This window comes from Eulemur rufifrons, chromosome 9 (assembly GCF_041146395.1).
Source record: "Eulemur rufifrons isolate Redbay chromosome 9, OSU_ERuf_1, whole genome shotgun sequence".
In the NCBI taxonomy this organism is placed as follows: Eukaryota; Metazoa; Chordata; class Mammalia; order Primates; family Lemuridae; genus Eulemur; species Eulemur rufifrons.
Window position 1 is genome coordinate 53,543,405 of NC_090991.1, and position 14,763 is coordinate 53,558,167.

The following is a 14,763-nucleotide window of genomic DNA, read 5'->3' on the forward strand; positions in this document are numbered from 1 at the left end:
AGCGGCGCGGTGCGGCAGTGCGCCCGGCTGGGGCTGGATCCAGGCTGGGCCCCCAGCCTGCCGGTGCAGCGTATGTGGTGGCTGGTACTCCAGGGAGGATTTAGGGTCACAGGGCAGGCAGCAGCAGGGGCCAGGGAGCGTCCCCACCTCCCTGCACCTGTGTCAGGAATGAAGGTGGTGGAAGGAGAGACAGTCTTTCCACCAGGGTAAGAGGGACAGAAGTGGACAGCCCAGGCTCGGGAGGAGGAGGTGCAGAGACCGACACCTCGCCCAGGTCACCGAGCCTTTGTCAGAGCTGCGGCCCAAACCCCTGCTGCGGAGCCTGTGCTGCTGGGGGAGGCTGCCATGGGGGCTGCTGGGACTCCCAGGCCCTGGGCGTGGTGACGGAAAGTCACCCGTGACATCTCCATGGGAATCACTGGAGGGCTGTCCTCTTTGGTGGGGGGTACCCTAAGGGACGTTTTACTGCCCACACCCCCAACCTGGGCAGGGACGCAGCCTCCCCCGCCCTTTGGCCTTTAGGGGCAGGTGGAAAGAGCAGGGTGTTTGTCCTGCTGCCAGGGGACAGTGTAGGTGTGACTGTCCGGGCAGAGATGAGTCACCACTCTGTCTCGCTGCCCATCCCCACACCTAGTTTTAGCTCAAGTGTGGCCGAGAACGGGCGACTCCTCACCTAGAACACATGTGCCACAAACACTGCCTTTGAAAATGGAAACGAAAATAACCCCCTCCGAGGAAGGCCGGTGCACTCGTTCGACCGCGGCGTCCTGGGTACGGCAGGAAGACCTCACTCACTCAGTGTCTGGGTCCCGCCGTGGCCGGGGCCTTACCCCAGTGATGCCACAACACCTCTCTGCCTTCTCGGACAGAGGTGACGCAGCGGTAACAGGCAGCCACCTTCCAGGTCTTCGTGTGACTACTAGTGCAGACCACGGCAAACAGCCGGTGCCAGGCAGGTGCGGCCCCCGTGGAAACGTCACTGGCGCAGGGGTGACGACAGCCCTCCTGATCCCTGCATTTCCTTCTTCACCGTGTTGGGCTGAGATCAAATTGCTGAGTGGCTCTGCAACCCCGACCCTACATCCCAGGAGCAGGGGACGGACAGAAACCAGGCTGAGGACAAACCTTTTCTCCACTCCACTTAAAGTGGAAAAGCCACAGACAGGGACCCACACGATGACGAACATGTGAGAGGGTAGAAGATTCCTCACTCAAGCTACTAATGATCAAAGAACCAAAAAGCAAAAGCCAAACATCGTGTGGGATCCCACCCAAAGGGCACAACACTTGCGGGTCCCGGGAGCCGGGTGTTCTCGGAGACACACATGCTGGGTCAGTGCCTGACACCTCCCTGTGTCTCCCCTTCTAGAACTTTCTTATTTATTACCCATATCCCCCACCAGAATGTGAGTCTGGTGGTTCTTCTGCGGGGTGTTTGTTCACTGTTTATCGCTAGTGACTGGGACTGTGTCTGGCACTCAGTACTTGCAAGTGAGAAACGAGAGCAGGTCAACCTCTCCCAGGGGACAAAGGTGAAACTGAGGGGTAACAGACAGGATCCTCCCACACCTACGTCCGGCTGTGGCATACAGGACTTCCCGGAGCACATCCTGACACCCAGCATTTGGCCACATGCATTAGGGACAGGGTCCTCTGTTCCAGAACAGGCACAGAAAAGCACCGGTCCTGGAGAGAGGCTCCGACGGTCACACGGTATCATGCCGGAGTGAAAATGAGCAAGTGACCCCCTCGTATGACATGGGTGAATGCCAGCAGCTACGCTGAGACCAAAAAACGCTTCCCAAAGATAACACATAACATCCTTTTTATAAAGTTCAAACGCTACGATGCTCAGCGCACGTACACCTGCTGAAACAGGGACACGCCCACATCCAGCAGGTGTCTATACCTGAGGAGGAGGCAGGGGTATGGAAGGGAAGCGGCCCAGAGGGAGAGGAGGGTTTCCAGCCAACATTCTGGACCTTGGGTTTGGCTGGTGGGCTCACGGGTGTTTATCATACTGTCTACAAAACATGCGTAAGAAAGGCCATGCGTGGACCGACGATTCCAAAGTGCTTGGCCAAAGAGGGTTGACCAAGTCGATGTATCTGAGTCATCAGAGGGAAGGGATGGAGGCTTCGAACTGTCCTAGCCCAGGGGTCAGCCCACCCATCTAATTCTGTCAATAAGGTCCAACTGGAACCTGGCCACTGCTGCTCATTTCTGCGCCACAGCAGACCTGACAGGCGACTCCGAGACTGTAGGGTTGGCAAAGGTGAAAATATTTACTCTCTGGCTCTTTGCAGAAAAAGTGTGCCCACCCCTGCCCAGTCCCTAAGTCCACAATTTGCAGGAAAAAATTCTACCCCATGTGGGGTCTCCGTGGCTGCCACGGCTGCTGGGCCAGAGGCAAAGCTGGGGGACGGGAAACTGACCAAACACCCCGGACTCCTGCCCCTGCCAGCCCACGGGACACCCAGCAGGGCGAGGGGTGCCTTTCTCCTCTCCCCTGTCTTCCTTCTGTCTCAAATTACAGTTACAAGAATGTGTTAGGTGATGTACTATTAAACGACAGTGGCTTTGTCGCTCTGAGAGATCGAGAGAGGTTTTAGCTTTAGTTCCATCTCTCTGTTAACGTCTCAGCCAGCGGCTAAGCAATGAGTGATTATCTTTCGAAATTGTGCCTGCCTGACCCGGGACGCCCCTCAACGCCCAGCGTTTACTCGGCTAAACCATCTGAAGTGCTCACTGTACCTGGAGTTTCTGTCCGTGCCTGTGGCAGGTGGAAACAAACTCAGCGGACCATCTGTGGCACTCAGGCCAGACCTGCCCCCCGGACCCCCTGCGGGCTCCTGTTTTTGTGCAAAGGAGGATCCCAAGTGGGACTTGGCTCAGGAGAGGAGAGGAGGGACCGAGTCGCCGTAAGGGAACCTGCCTGGAGGGTGGTACAAGGACAGATCACCAGGTTCACGGAGGCCGACCGGTCTCCGAGGCGACGACGCTAACACACGTCTCAGAGGCGCCAGTTCCAAGAGAACAGCTATCAGCGATGTATTTATCACAGCCGGCCTCTCGCGCTTACTCGTCCTGAAACTCTCGCAAGCGCTTCCTGGCTTCTTCAAGAAACTGCTTGTGCAACTTGTTTTGCTCTAAAATCTGCTGCTGGAGGTCACGGATCATCTGACTGTGCCAGTCCTCTTCGGTGAGGCTGAGCTGAGGCCTCCTGTTCGCCTCCCAGCCTCGCGAGGGGTAGGACTTGAGGAGGGCCAGGCGGGCTCTTCTCCGCTCCCGCCTCTCCTTCTCTAACTCGGCCATGTAGTGGATTTCCAAGCTCATGTTCGGGTGTTCCGGCTGCTCCAGCAGTTCCAGCTGCCGTGGCCTCCTCCACTCCGCCTCCGCCTCCTGCTTCTGCCCCCACGCCGTGCAGCCCGCCCCGCCCGCCTGGGCCTGCGGGTAGAGCCGGAGGAGCCCCTCCGCCAGCGTGGCCGCCCTGGGGAGCTCTCGGCCCAACTGGGTGCTGCACGAGAACGCATCCTGTTCGTCGATAAATATCCCTGCCTCGGGACACGGTGTCTGACTTTCATCCCTAAACGCGGGGTTGGCTGCCTGGCCGTATTTTCGGTTCTCCATCGTGCTCAGGAACATCTCCAAATCGGTTCTGGATGCCGTTCGGTGGGCCTCCACCCCCGCCGGGCCAGCGGCCTCCCCAGCGGGCATCGCGTCTGCATCTGCTGCTTTCTTCTCTCCCGGGGTCTCACTGCCGCATGCCTGCGACTCCGCGACGGCCTGTTCTTCATCGGGGTTCTGGGCCGCCCTGGGCTTCGGTTCGAGGTGCAAACTCAGGTGCTTTTTCAGCTTTCGGTTTGTATTGAACAACTCTTCAAAGGTAACCTCCAGCTCTTTCTGCCACTCGCTCTTGTCACTGCCCGTGCACTGCAAGGCCTGGGGCACGGCCCCCCTCCCGCAGGCACAGTCGGCCGGACAGCGCTGCTCCCCGGCTCTCGGTTTGCCCTCCGGACTCGGGTCTCGAGGGCTGCAGGCCAAGCCTCGGACCAAGCAAGCTGTGCCCTTCTCCTGCTGCTTCCTCCCCTCCTGGGCGGGTTCTTTCTCTTTTTTCTCCACACGCTTGATTTCCCCTGCAGGGGCCAAGAGCGCGTCCATCCTTCTGTTCCACCGAGAGCTGACAGGACGGCAGCCACCCCCGGTCTTGGTCCAAGGCACTCGCTTTCCCTGGCTCTTCTCAGGGGGGCTCGGGGGAGGGCGCACCTGGCCCGGGGCTTTTGTAGCTCCCTGCTTCTCCGCGCCCACCACCACCCTCCAGGACCTGGGGTGCCAGGCCGGCCAGCCCGGCTCTTCCTTGCGGCTCTTCTCTTCTCTGAGGGCTGCTCTGTGCCTCTCCTTGGCCCTCGGGGACCTCGCTGCTCCCTGCTGCGGGGGCTCGTCCTGGTCGGGCTCTCTGTCCTTCGCGCGTCGTCCCCCCGCAGCTAACAGATGCGCGTGCCGGTGCTGAGCCTCCCGCCACGTGGCCCTCAGCTCCTCGGCCAAGCACTGGAGCTGGCCCTCCCTCCGCAGCCTGGCATCCGGCCGCCTCTGCAGAGCCGCGTCTTCTTTCTCTCTGACCTGTAGCAGTTTGCGCTTCTGCCCCAAATGGAAGGCCTCGTCCTCAGGACTGGGGCTCCGCCGCGCGGCTCTCTCCGTGTTTCTGTTCATCTCTGAGAACGCGACAGACCCGATTTCCGAGGGACGGTGGCTGGAGCCAAGAGCAGAGGGTTCAGGAGGCCCCGGGACTGAGGAGCCACAGATGCCAGGACCGTGCCGCAGCAAACCTACAGGGATGGGAGGACAAACGCTGCTCCCTGCAGCGTTCCCAGGATGGTGAGCAAGGCCCTGGAGACAAGGACACGTGGATTCTCAGCATGGGGACAGACCCTAAAATGCAACCCTCCAGAGCCCCCCACCCCATGCTCTGTCTTGCAAACCTTTGACAAGAGCCTGTAGGACAAATGTTTTCAACGGGGCATGGTTTTGCTTCCCAGGGGACATTTGGCAATGTCTGAACTGGAGGGACAAGTGCTACCGGCCTGTAGGAGGCTGGAGGCCAGGGATGCTGCTAAAGGCATCCTGTGACAAAGAGTGACCTGGCCCTAAATGTCAACAGTGTTGAGACAGAGAACCGCCTCCCTAGGAAGCCTATGGTAGGGTTCAGGTGGGGGTGGAAGGACACAAATGGTAGCACCTGAGAGGTAGCGTGCCGCCTCTGTGTGCATCTGCACGTGCATGTGTGTGTGCATGTACCTGTGTGCATCTGCATGGTCGTGTGTGTGTGCATGTACCCGTGTGCATCTGCACGTGCATGTGTGTGTGCATCTGCATGTGCATGTGTGTGTGCATGTACCTGTGTGCATCTGCACGTGCATGTGTGTGTGCATGTACCTGTGTGCATCTGCATGTGCGTGTGTGTGCATGTACCTGTGTGCATCTGTACGTGCATGTGTGTGTGCGTGTACCTGTGTGCATCTGCATGTGCATGTGTGTGTGCGTGTTTGATACCTGAATCCAGCACAGACCAAACAGAGAGGAGGATAAGCTGGTGTGAGCCCCCTTCACATGGCTTCCAAACCTGTCCTCGTGTAGCTGCCAGAGGCGGGCTCTCCCGGGTCCCTCTGGCATCGGGACGGGATCCGCGCTTTGTCAGCCCTTCCTGGGGCAGGAGTGTGTTGACGCCAGAAGAGTATAGCCTTACGTCTGTTGCCACTGCAGCCAGGAACTGCTAAAGGACAGCTGTAGTGGACACGGGGCACCCTTCCACCGCCCGTTCCCTTCTCTGTTTTAGTTTATGTGGATCCAGGCTAAGAAATTTGAACCCAAAGTAGCTGCAGCAGTCAGAAAACTATGCCGCATCTCTACGGCACTCACATTAGCTGTGCAGGCTCCCCTGCGAGCACTGGGCACTCCTTAGTTCATTTTTTTTTCCAGTAACTCTATGAGCTAAGGAGCTATTGGTTCACAGATGGGGAAACTGAGGCAGAGATGCATGAAGACACTTGACCTGGTCACACAGCTGGCAAGTGGCAGAGACAGCCCTCTGTAGCTTGGGTAAACCACACAGCAGCCGGCTCTGACTTCTGTTCTATGGTGCGAGGGCTCCGCACCTCTCGGTGAACCTACACTTGGAACCACGTGTAGGCACCTAGAACAGCGGCTAGTGCTGTCCGCTACCAGTCCGCCAGCCACCACGGTGCGCAAGAGGAGAGAGAGAGGGGAAGGGCGGGCGAGGAAGCACAGTGATGGTGACTTTTGACACCATCGCCACAGCAATTCAATCCAGGAAAAAACAGTTGTTTTTTGTTTTTCAAGAAATGATGCTGGGGACAGTTGGACACTCACATGCAAGAACAAGGGAATTAAGAGCCTTACCTCACACCATATACACAATGGATTACAGACCTCAATGCAAGGTCTAAAACTATAAATGCTTAGAAGGAAATATAGGTGTATATTCACGACCTTCGTTACACAAAGATTTCTCAGATACGATGCCAAACACACAAGTAATAAGAGAAGACATTGATAAAGTGAACATCACCAAAATTAAAAAGCCTTTGTGCTTCAAATGACACCATCGGTAAAAGTGAAAATACACGGTACAGACTGGAAGGAAATATTTGCAAATCATATATCCCACCAAAGACCTGAACCCAGAGTACACAACTCTTACAACTCAGCAGGAAGACAAATAATCCAGTTGAAAAATCAGCACAAGATTCAGACGGACATTTCACCAAAGACGACAGAGGCACCGCCAGGGCAGCACACAAAAAAGGTGTTCGGCATCAAGTCACCAGGAAGTGGGGACTGGAGCTACAATGAGCCACCACTGCACACCCACTGTGATGGCATTAATCGAACAGACAGACGATACCAACTGTTGGTGAGGAGGTGGAGAAATTGGAAGCCGTGCACGTTGCTGGTGGGAATGTAAAATGGTGCAGCTGCCTTGGAAAACAGTCTGGCAGTTCCTCAAATCATTAAACAGCTACCATCTGACCCAGCGATTCCACTCCCAGGTCTACACCCAAGAGAAAGGAAAGCATATGTCCACAAAAAGACGTGAAAGCCCACAGAGGTTGAGTATCTTTCCCAGCTCATAGGGTTTGACTTGGTCTCAGACGCCAAGACTGAGCTTCTCCCACCCAGTGGTGGGTGTCCACACAGGTGGAGAGAGGTCTGGGCTGCTGGGAATGTCCCTTTGTCTGTCTTGGACACCTGGAGAGAATGGGGCTAACCGTGCCCAGGGTCCAAAGCCCGTCTCTGTGCCTGGAGCCACTGGCTCTCACACCCCCTTCCTTAACAGCCTCCCACTCCGGAAGTGCCCCCAGCTCTTTTGCGATTTTGACGGTCCTGCTGCACCCGGTGCCAGGCCCACGGGGGTGGGCACCCAATGCTGCAGAGTTGGTTTTCCTGGAGACATGCAAACAGAGGAAAACTTAAAACGTCTGGGGAGAGGAGAGATCTTTGGGATAAAGTTCAGAAAATCACAGTCAGCTCCAGAGTTGAGGAAGTGACGGCCCCACGACACTGTCAGATGCAGCCTCGCCCCCTGCCACGCCCGGCCCCCTCGCTCTCTCCTCTGCACCCTTCCCCGCTCGCTAACCTGAGGCCAGAGGGGAGGGTCTCACTTGGACCCGTGCAAGCGCTTCGCAAGGAACGCAGCTGAAGTCTTACGGACAGCCAGGGATAAACGCCTGTTCACCTGGTGTGTGGCCCGCTGGGACGTCCCGCCCGCCCTCCAGGCAGCCCAAGGTCTCTCCAGCCCTGCAAGACAGGGCGTCCTTGGTGGGACCTTTGCCAAGGAAGAGAGGCACAATTCTGACTGGGGCCCACACGACAGCGCCCCCCTCCAGAGACACCCACCCTGTCTGTTTCCCGGGCAGAACGCCCCACACTGGGCTGGGGTCCCCGTGCTCCTATGCCCCTCACTTCCTTGTGGAGCGCTCTGTCATCCTGGGGTTCTCGCTCTGGCGTCCCCCTCATGCTGCCACCGCCCCCAGAGCTCACAGGCTGCCCACAGCCACTCAGGGAAATCACAGCCCCTTCCCCACAGAAGCTGAGCCCACAGCAGCAGGCAGGAAGGTGGAGGGGACAACTCCTGGCCTCCAGACAGCACCAGAGCCTCCCCTAGACCGGAGCGGACACTGGGCCCATTCTCCTCTCTCTCTCTCTCTTCGGGCGCAGTGCACGGAGCCAGCCCGTGGTGGCCGCTCCCAGGCAGCTGCCTGGATAGCTCTTCATCAGAGGCCGACCCCCCGGCCCTCTGCGTACAGGGCAGGGAAGCGCCAGGGCCCACAGGCAGGCCCCCAGCCTCCTCCAGTGGGGAGTGACAAGTGTCACGATCAGAGGCCGCGTGAGGTGCCCAGGATGGGGGCTCTGCTGTCAGAGAGGCCCGGGTCCCAGTCGCAGGACGTGGGGGCCTGCAGTTCACCTGGGTCACCTCGGTCTCCCTCATCTGTGCAAGAGGCACAATGCCACCCACTCAGGTCTGCTGGGCTGTGACACAGCATGAACAACACCCCCGTCCAAGGGGCCTGCCCACCCCAGTTCCCGCCAGTGGAGCAGTCGCACAGCTGATCAGCGGGTCGTGACAAAGACTCAGGCCCTCCCACTGCTGGGGTTTGCTGTGACGAGGCTGCCCGATGCCCCCAGGCACCAGCACTGGCATGGGGCAAAATACGCCCACCGTGGGTGACCCTCGTGTGACACTGAGCCTATACACGTGGGCACCCAAAAATCAATGCAGCAGACGCCACATCCCTAAGAGAATGCACTGTGCACAGACACAGGGGACAACAGTGAGCCCGGCAGTCCCCAGGGACAACAGCAGACCCATCTCCCTCCTTCCGACCCGTCTGTGTGATTTCACACTGTTTCAGCACTTCACACGCACCATCTCGTGGTCGTATCACAGGAGGGGAGGTCTGCTCCTATCCCCACTTGCTGATGAGGAAACTGAGACTCAGAGAGGTTAAGTAACTTGCCTAAGGCCACACAGCTCATGAGTGGCACAGCAAGGATTCAAAGCCAAGCAGGCTGACCTCTGATCCCAGGATTCCAACCTGCCACTGAGGGAGGTCAGAGCTGGAAGCCACTTCCATCGCACGAGCGGGCCCGTCCTGGGCTGTGCTGGGCCCCACCTGACACCCGACGTGCTGTGAACCTCAGAGGCGTGCTGAGCTTCCACGATGCTAAGGCCTAGGATGAACTTTGCGCTCTCTGTGTGCGTCTACCTGGGACACTGTGGTGCCTCTGAGTTCATCAGTGGACCCTCCTCCTTTCCATCCGACTATTTTATTCCTTGACACACATCCAAGGACGAGATCTAGCACGGTGCTTCCTGAACCTCGTCAAAACTCGGGCAGGACTCAGCAAGTCTGGGTGGGGCCCGAGACTCTGCATCCCAAAGGAGCCCCGGGGACCCCACGAGTGGCGAGGTCCAGCAAACGCGTCTCTGCCAAGAAGCCGTGCCTTGCTCCGGCTTCCTGCAGCGACGGTGGCCGAGCCCCGGTCATCTGTCTCACCGGCGCCTCTTGGAAGCCTCCTAATCAGCCTCTCTGCCCCCCACCCCGTGCCTGCTGCGCCCCCTTCTCCCCCGTACCGGCTACAGCCAGGGGGGCCCAGTGGCCCTGGGCAGGTCTCCCAGTGCAGTCCCAGGCCCCGCGCATCACGGCTGCCCAAGCTGCTGGTTAAGGCGCAGATTCCTGGGCCCCGCCCAGACTGATGCCCCCAGCATCTCCCCACATGGCCAGAGTCAGGCAACCTCCAGCCTGAGGCTCCAGAACACTCAAGCAGCTACCCACTCGGCTCCCCGTCCCACCCTGTCCCCAGACGCCCCACACCCAGGCCCAGCGCCGTGACTGCTCATGTGGGATCCTCGTGACACAGACTCACCCCTGTCCTACCACATGTCCCCGGCCCAGGTCCGGTTCCCCTCCCCGAGGACACCCCGACCTCCGAGGCAACAAGAACTCTTTCCCTCTCACCAAAAGCCCAGAGCCTGGGCCACACAGTTGAGCGCTTTTTCTTCGAAACATACATTATAAAAATAGCTACAGAAGGGCTCCGTTAGCTGGCACCGGCCAGAGAGAGAACGTTTCCACATAATTAAAGCTTACTCTTTCATATGTAAAGTTAGGCGTTTCTCATCTTCTCAGAGTATGCAGAATATATAATTTGACCTGTTTTTTCCTTTGGAAAACTCTGGACTGCCTGGCGGATGATGAGACAGGGAGGCCCTCAAGGGCTTTTAAAACGTATGGAACAGAGTTCTCCCAAACTACGTGACCCCAGAATGCAATTTGAGGTTTCTAAGTCACCTATATATAGCTTCCTGTGTCCGCCGCCCCCCTCACGGCCGTAACTTTCTGTGTGTGTCGACAGCCTGTTCTCAGCCGCCCAGACTGGCAGCCGCTCGGATAAGCTCATTAAAACTGTGTCTGACGTAGGAGTAAGTAGAGTCTGAGGCAGTGACAGTCACGAACCAAGTAGCTGAGCCTTCACGTCGAAGTTTATCAGTCCTAAGACGTGGCCTCAGGTGTGGCCATCCCCTGGACACCAATGACCCGCGAGGGAGGCAGAATCCACAGCTGGGCTCTAACCGCTTGCTACCTGGCCTGTTCTAACGAGATAACACATCAAAACCTCACCCTGGGTCCCCGCATCCAACTACGCAAGTACAAAGCAGAAGGACGCAGCCGGATGCAGGAGATGAAAGAGCTTCAGACAAGCGGCACCAAAAGAGTCGACGTGATCTTTACCAGCGTTAACAGAAAGGCCTAAAACAAGCCCTGGCCAACATCACCTGGACGTCCCTGGGCCCAGTGGGAAGAGATGTGAGACGCTGGGGGTGCCGACATGCCGACGCCGTCTTCGGGCACCTGCCCCGCTCCTGCCCTACAGGACGCCCCGGCATCCGACGAGACGGCCCGTGGGAAGGACCGACCACAGCGCCTGGCTTGCAGGCCTAAATGACGTTAAACTGCTAAGAAGTATTAATACCTGTGCTCTAGAAACAGCCAATTTGACAATGCCATGGGATAAAAGTCTTAAAATCCCATTAAAACCGCTGCAACGATCAGGAATAAACCTGCTAAGAAACGCACGAGGCCTAACTCCAACCTGACTGGAGAAAAGACAACATCGGAATGACGGAGACATCTTCCCAGGGCGTTCTCGGAAGCAGGGGAGAACGGCCCGGGCGGGACAAGGCTGCGGACCCAGAGCTCAGGAGGAGAATGAAAAACACAGATCACAGGAGGAAAAGTCCAGGAGGGGGTAGGACAGGGTTTTTTCGAAGGACAGAAAAATCTAGAACAGCACAGTGGTGGTTCAGAGCACTAACTGTGTGACCTGGGGCAAGCTGCTTAGCTCTGGGTGCCTCAGTCTGCTCATCTGTGAAATGGGATGTTAACGATGCTGACGCTCATGGCCATGAGATGCGCCCTCGTGCTTCGTGAGCGCTGTGGGGAAGAGGGTGGTACTTACTGCGCGCGTCCCCAGATGACTGATCTAGCACACCGAGGACACATTACAGGGAGGCAGGGCGGTGAGGCCAGGTGGAAGCAAGCGCTGTCTACAGGGCCCTCTTGATATCATTGGGCTGACTTGGTAGATAGTGAGACACCCATCACTAGAGGCATCCAAGCAAGTCCAGATAAAACAAACATCAGAAACATTTCTTACCTCATTTCTCTACATTCTAACCTCTAAAAATACACCCCGGGACACCCAGCGTGCTGCCCAGAGCCTCGGTTTTTGCCCCTTCCCCCTCAGCTAAGCTCCAGAGGGCGGTTCCTAAAGCCACCGGAGCGGGCACTGGACTGGCTGTGTCAGAAGCCCCAGGGCAGCGGGTGGGTGACGGGAGAACATGAGTCCTGGCCAGGCCCACGGCAGGTCTGTCCCCCGGAATCCCGGGGGTGGGCCTGAGAATCCGCACGTCTCCCCACCTCCCCGGAGTGCAGCCGGGGCTGGGCGGCTCTGGGAGGCCACGACAGCCGGGCAGCCAGCCTTGGGGGGACAAGCCAGGTCCAGGACGGACTCGGAAGCAGACCAAGCCCCTCCAGACCGACGGCCGAGGTGCCAGCAACCCGAGGGGTGGCTCATGGCCCATCCGACTGGTGTCTCGCTAAACACAGCCCGACAACGCCAAACACCCGCTTTCCCTCGAGGTTCCGCACACCCAGCCTAGGCTGGGGGTCCCCAGTGCCAGCGGCTGTTCTTGCATCACGATGACAACTCAGTTTCTCCTAACCACTCCGTTCCTCTTCAAGCCAGGCCCCCCACAACCCTCATCCTTCCAGAGCAAACTGTCTGTGGGGACCCCCATGGCACAGGGACTTTCAAATTGGCCTTCTGGATGGACATGTGACCTGGAGCCTGTCATCGGCCCATGCTCCAAGGCCCTCTCTGGAGCCCCGCCAACAGCCAGGCACACAAAGCACCCCTCGCACCCTCACAATGGATGGGGGCAGACGGGACCTCGGCCTGAGGTGGTCTCAGGGCCCACTGACCAAAGCTGGCTGGAATCGCAGCTCCCACCTCCACCTGCAGCCCAGTCTCTGCCCTGGCTGGCTAACCACGGCAGGCTGTTGCCATGGGAACAGCAGAGCTGTTGTGCTGTGACATCACAGCAGGGGTGAGGTCAGGGACAGCCACCAGCCAGCCAGGGGCAAGCATGTAGGTGAAAGGCCTGGTCACAGGGCTTTGGCCCAAGCAGCCGGGTGATGTGCAGAGAGGGCCGGCCCACGCGGGGCACGGGAAGGTGACCGTTTAAGCAGGTTTCAAGTGTCTATGGAGGAGGGCCGCGAGTGACATGAAAATCCTCACGGCCACACGGCACGGAGGACGTCCTTCTCTGCCTGGACGGCAGCAGGGAGACCTCCCAGGGGTGTACTCTTCTCTGGAAGCTGGCGGGCAGTTAGGGAGGCGCACTTCAAGGTCAGGGCTCCCCGACACCGCACGCCGCCCCTTCTCCTGAAGGGAAAGCGTCTGTTCCCGCTTCCAAACGCTCTCGGGTGCCACTGTCGCGTCAAAACCCCACTGGAGGCAGGGGAAGAAAGAACCCTCGCCGGTTCTCTCTGTCACCCACCTACCCGCATGGCATGAGAAATCAGACACACGTGACTTTGCTTCCAGGGCTAACGGTTCCCTCCACAACTGAGAAATTTAGCCGAGAGAACATGATTTGAGCCCACCCAAGTCAGAGCAACCAATTTCCAGGGTTTTGTGTCTTGAGAAAGGACACAGCTGGAATCTGGCTGAGAGGTGGGATGTCAGGGGACTAGGGCTCAGGGGAGCTGAACTGAAACAAACGCCTTTGTCCGGGGCTGACCCCTGGAGAGGTCGTCTGGTGCCGCCTCCGGGAGGGCAGGAGCTCTCCCGGGGGAAGGTCTCAGCCACAGCCCACCCACCCAGCCACCCACTGTCTGGTCCATCTTCTCAGCCCCTGTGATGGTTAATATTATGCGTCAGCTCGACTGGGCTAAGGAACACCCAGATAGCTGGTGAAACATTACTTCTAGGTGGGTCTGTGAGGGTGTCTCTGGAAGACATGAGCATTTGCATCGGGGGACTGAGTAGAGAAGACCCAGGCTCACCAAGTCAGTGGGGCACCAGCCAACCTGCTCACAGCCCAGATAGAACGAGAAGGCGGAGGAAGGGCACAGTCTCTCACTCTGCTTGACCTGGGATATCCACCTTCTGCCCTTGGACATCAGAGCTCCTGGTTCTTGGGCCTCTGGACTCAGACTGAATTATACCCCCAGCGTCCCTGCTTCTGCAGTTTGCAGACAACAGCTCCTGGGACTGCTCCACCTTCATAAACGCATGAGCCAATTCCCATAAATCCCATCTGATGTATCTATACATACCCTATTGGTTCTGTTTCTCTGGAAAACCCCAGTGCTACCCTACAGATAGTCTTGTGTTCACCTCTCCCTCCCCAGAGAATAATCCCAAATCCTTTATCGTCTCAGCGTGGTCTTGACACCCACCCTAAAGCAGGGGAGAAGTCCCAGCGAAGAGAAGAAAACATGGCGGCCCCAAACCACAGCACAGAGGGCCTCTGACGGTCCTTTTGGAAGGCCCAGCGCTGCTCCCTCTACCACGCTCTCCAGGTCTTTTCTGGGCTGAGAACATTTCTCCCAAGCCCGGGCTCCCCTGACACTGCCCTGGCAAGCCCTAGGAAGCCGCCCTCACCCTCTGGATTAATCCACTAAGAGACCCCTCCTGCACGTGACTCACCGCCGGCAAAGACCAATCCCGCCTGGAGGATCTGGTTCCTTACTATTGTTGACCACAATTACACCCAACACCTAGCAAATGCTAACGGTAAAAGTTACACGCACAGGCATACCTTGGAGATACTGTGGGTTTGGTTCCAGACCACCGCCATAAAGTGAGTCACATGAATTATCTGGTTTCCCAGTGCATACAAAAGTTATGTTTACACTACACTGTAGTCTACTACATATGCAACAGCATTATGTATTAAAAAATATACCTCCAGCTCCTGGGCTCAAGTGATCCTCCTGCCTCAGCCTCCCGAGTAGCTGGGACTACAGGCGTGCTTTCTTTCTTTCCTTTTTTTTTTTTTTTTTTTTTTTCCTATCCATAAGAAGCAACTCCTCATCTATTCAAGTTTTATCAAGAGATTTCAGCCGTTCAGTCACATCCTCAGGCTCCACTTCTAATTCTAGTTCTCTTGCTGTT

The 14,763-nt window shown here is 57.6% G+C and overlaps 2 protein-coding genes across 2 annotated transcripts in view; both read right to left on the minus strand.

Annotated features, from left to right (window-relative positions):
* Positions 1-14,763, minus strand: part of TIMP2 (TIMP metallopeptidase inhibitor 2) — a 51,129-nt gene that overhangs the window by 21,718 nt on the left and 14,648 nt on the right. The gene's annotated exons all lie outside the window — the stretch shown is intronic.
* On the minus strand, positions 1,852-10,910 carry CEP295NL (CEP295 N-terminal like). The gene is made up of 4 exons (XM_069482177.1): positions 10,856-10,910; positions 5,621-5,701; positions 3,083-4,826; positions 1,852-1,909 (listed from the first exon to the last, which is right to left on the minus strand). The coding sequence occupies exons 1-4, from the start codon at positions 10,908-10,910 to the stop codon at positions 1,852-1,854; spliced, it is 1,938 nt and encodes a 645-aa protein (XP_069338278.1).

What these genes read in the sequence shown, in the direction of transcription:
- CEP295NL (XM_069482177.1), bottom strand. Translation starts at nt 10,910, where the DNA reads ATGTCGGCACCCCCAGCGTCTCACATCTCTTCCCACTGGGCCCAGGGA. An exon ending in CTGGGCCCAGGGACGTCCAG is followed by an intron (nt 5,702 to 10,855) that starts GTGATGTTGGCC and finishes CTCCTGCCCCAG; the next exon opens with GAAGGGCTGACAAAGCGCGG. An exon ending in TGGCAGCTACACGAGGACAG is followed by an intron (nt 4,827 to 5,620) that starts GTTTGGAAGCCA and finishes CCATCCCTGTAG; the next exon opens with GTTTGCTGCGGCACGGTCCT.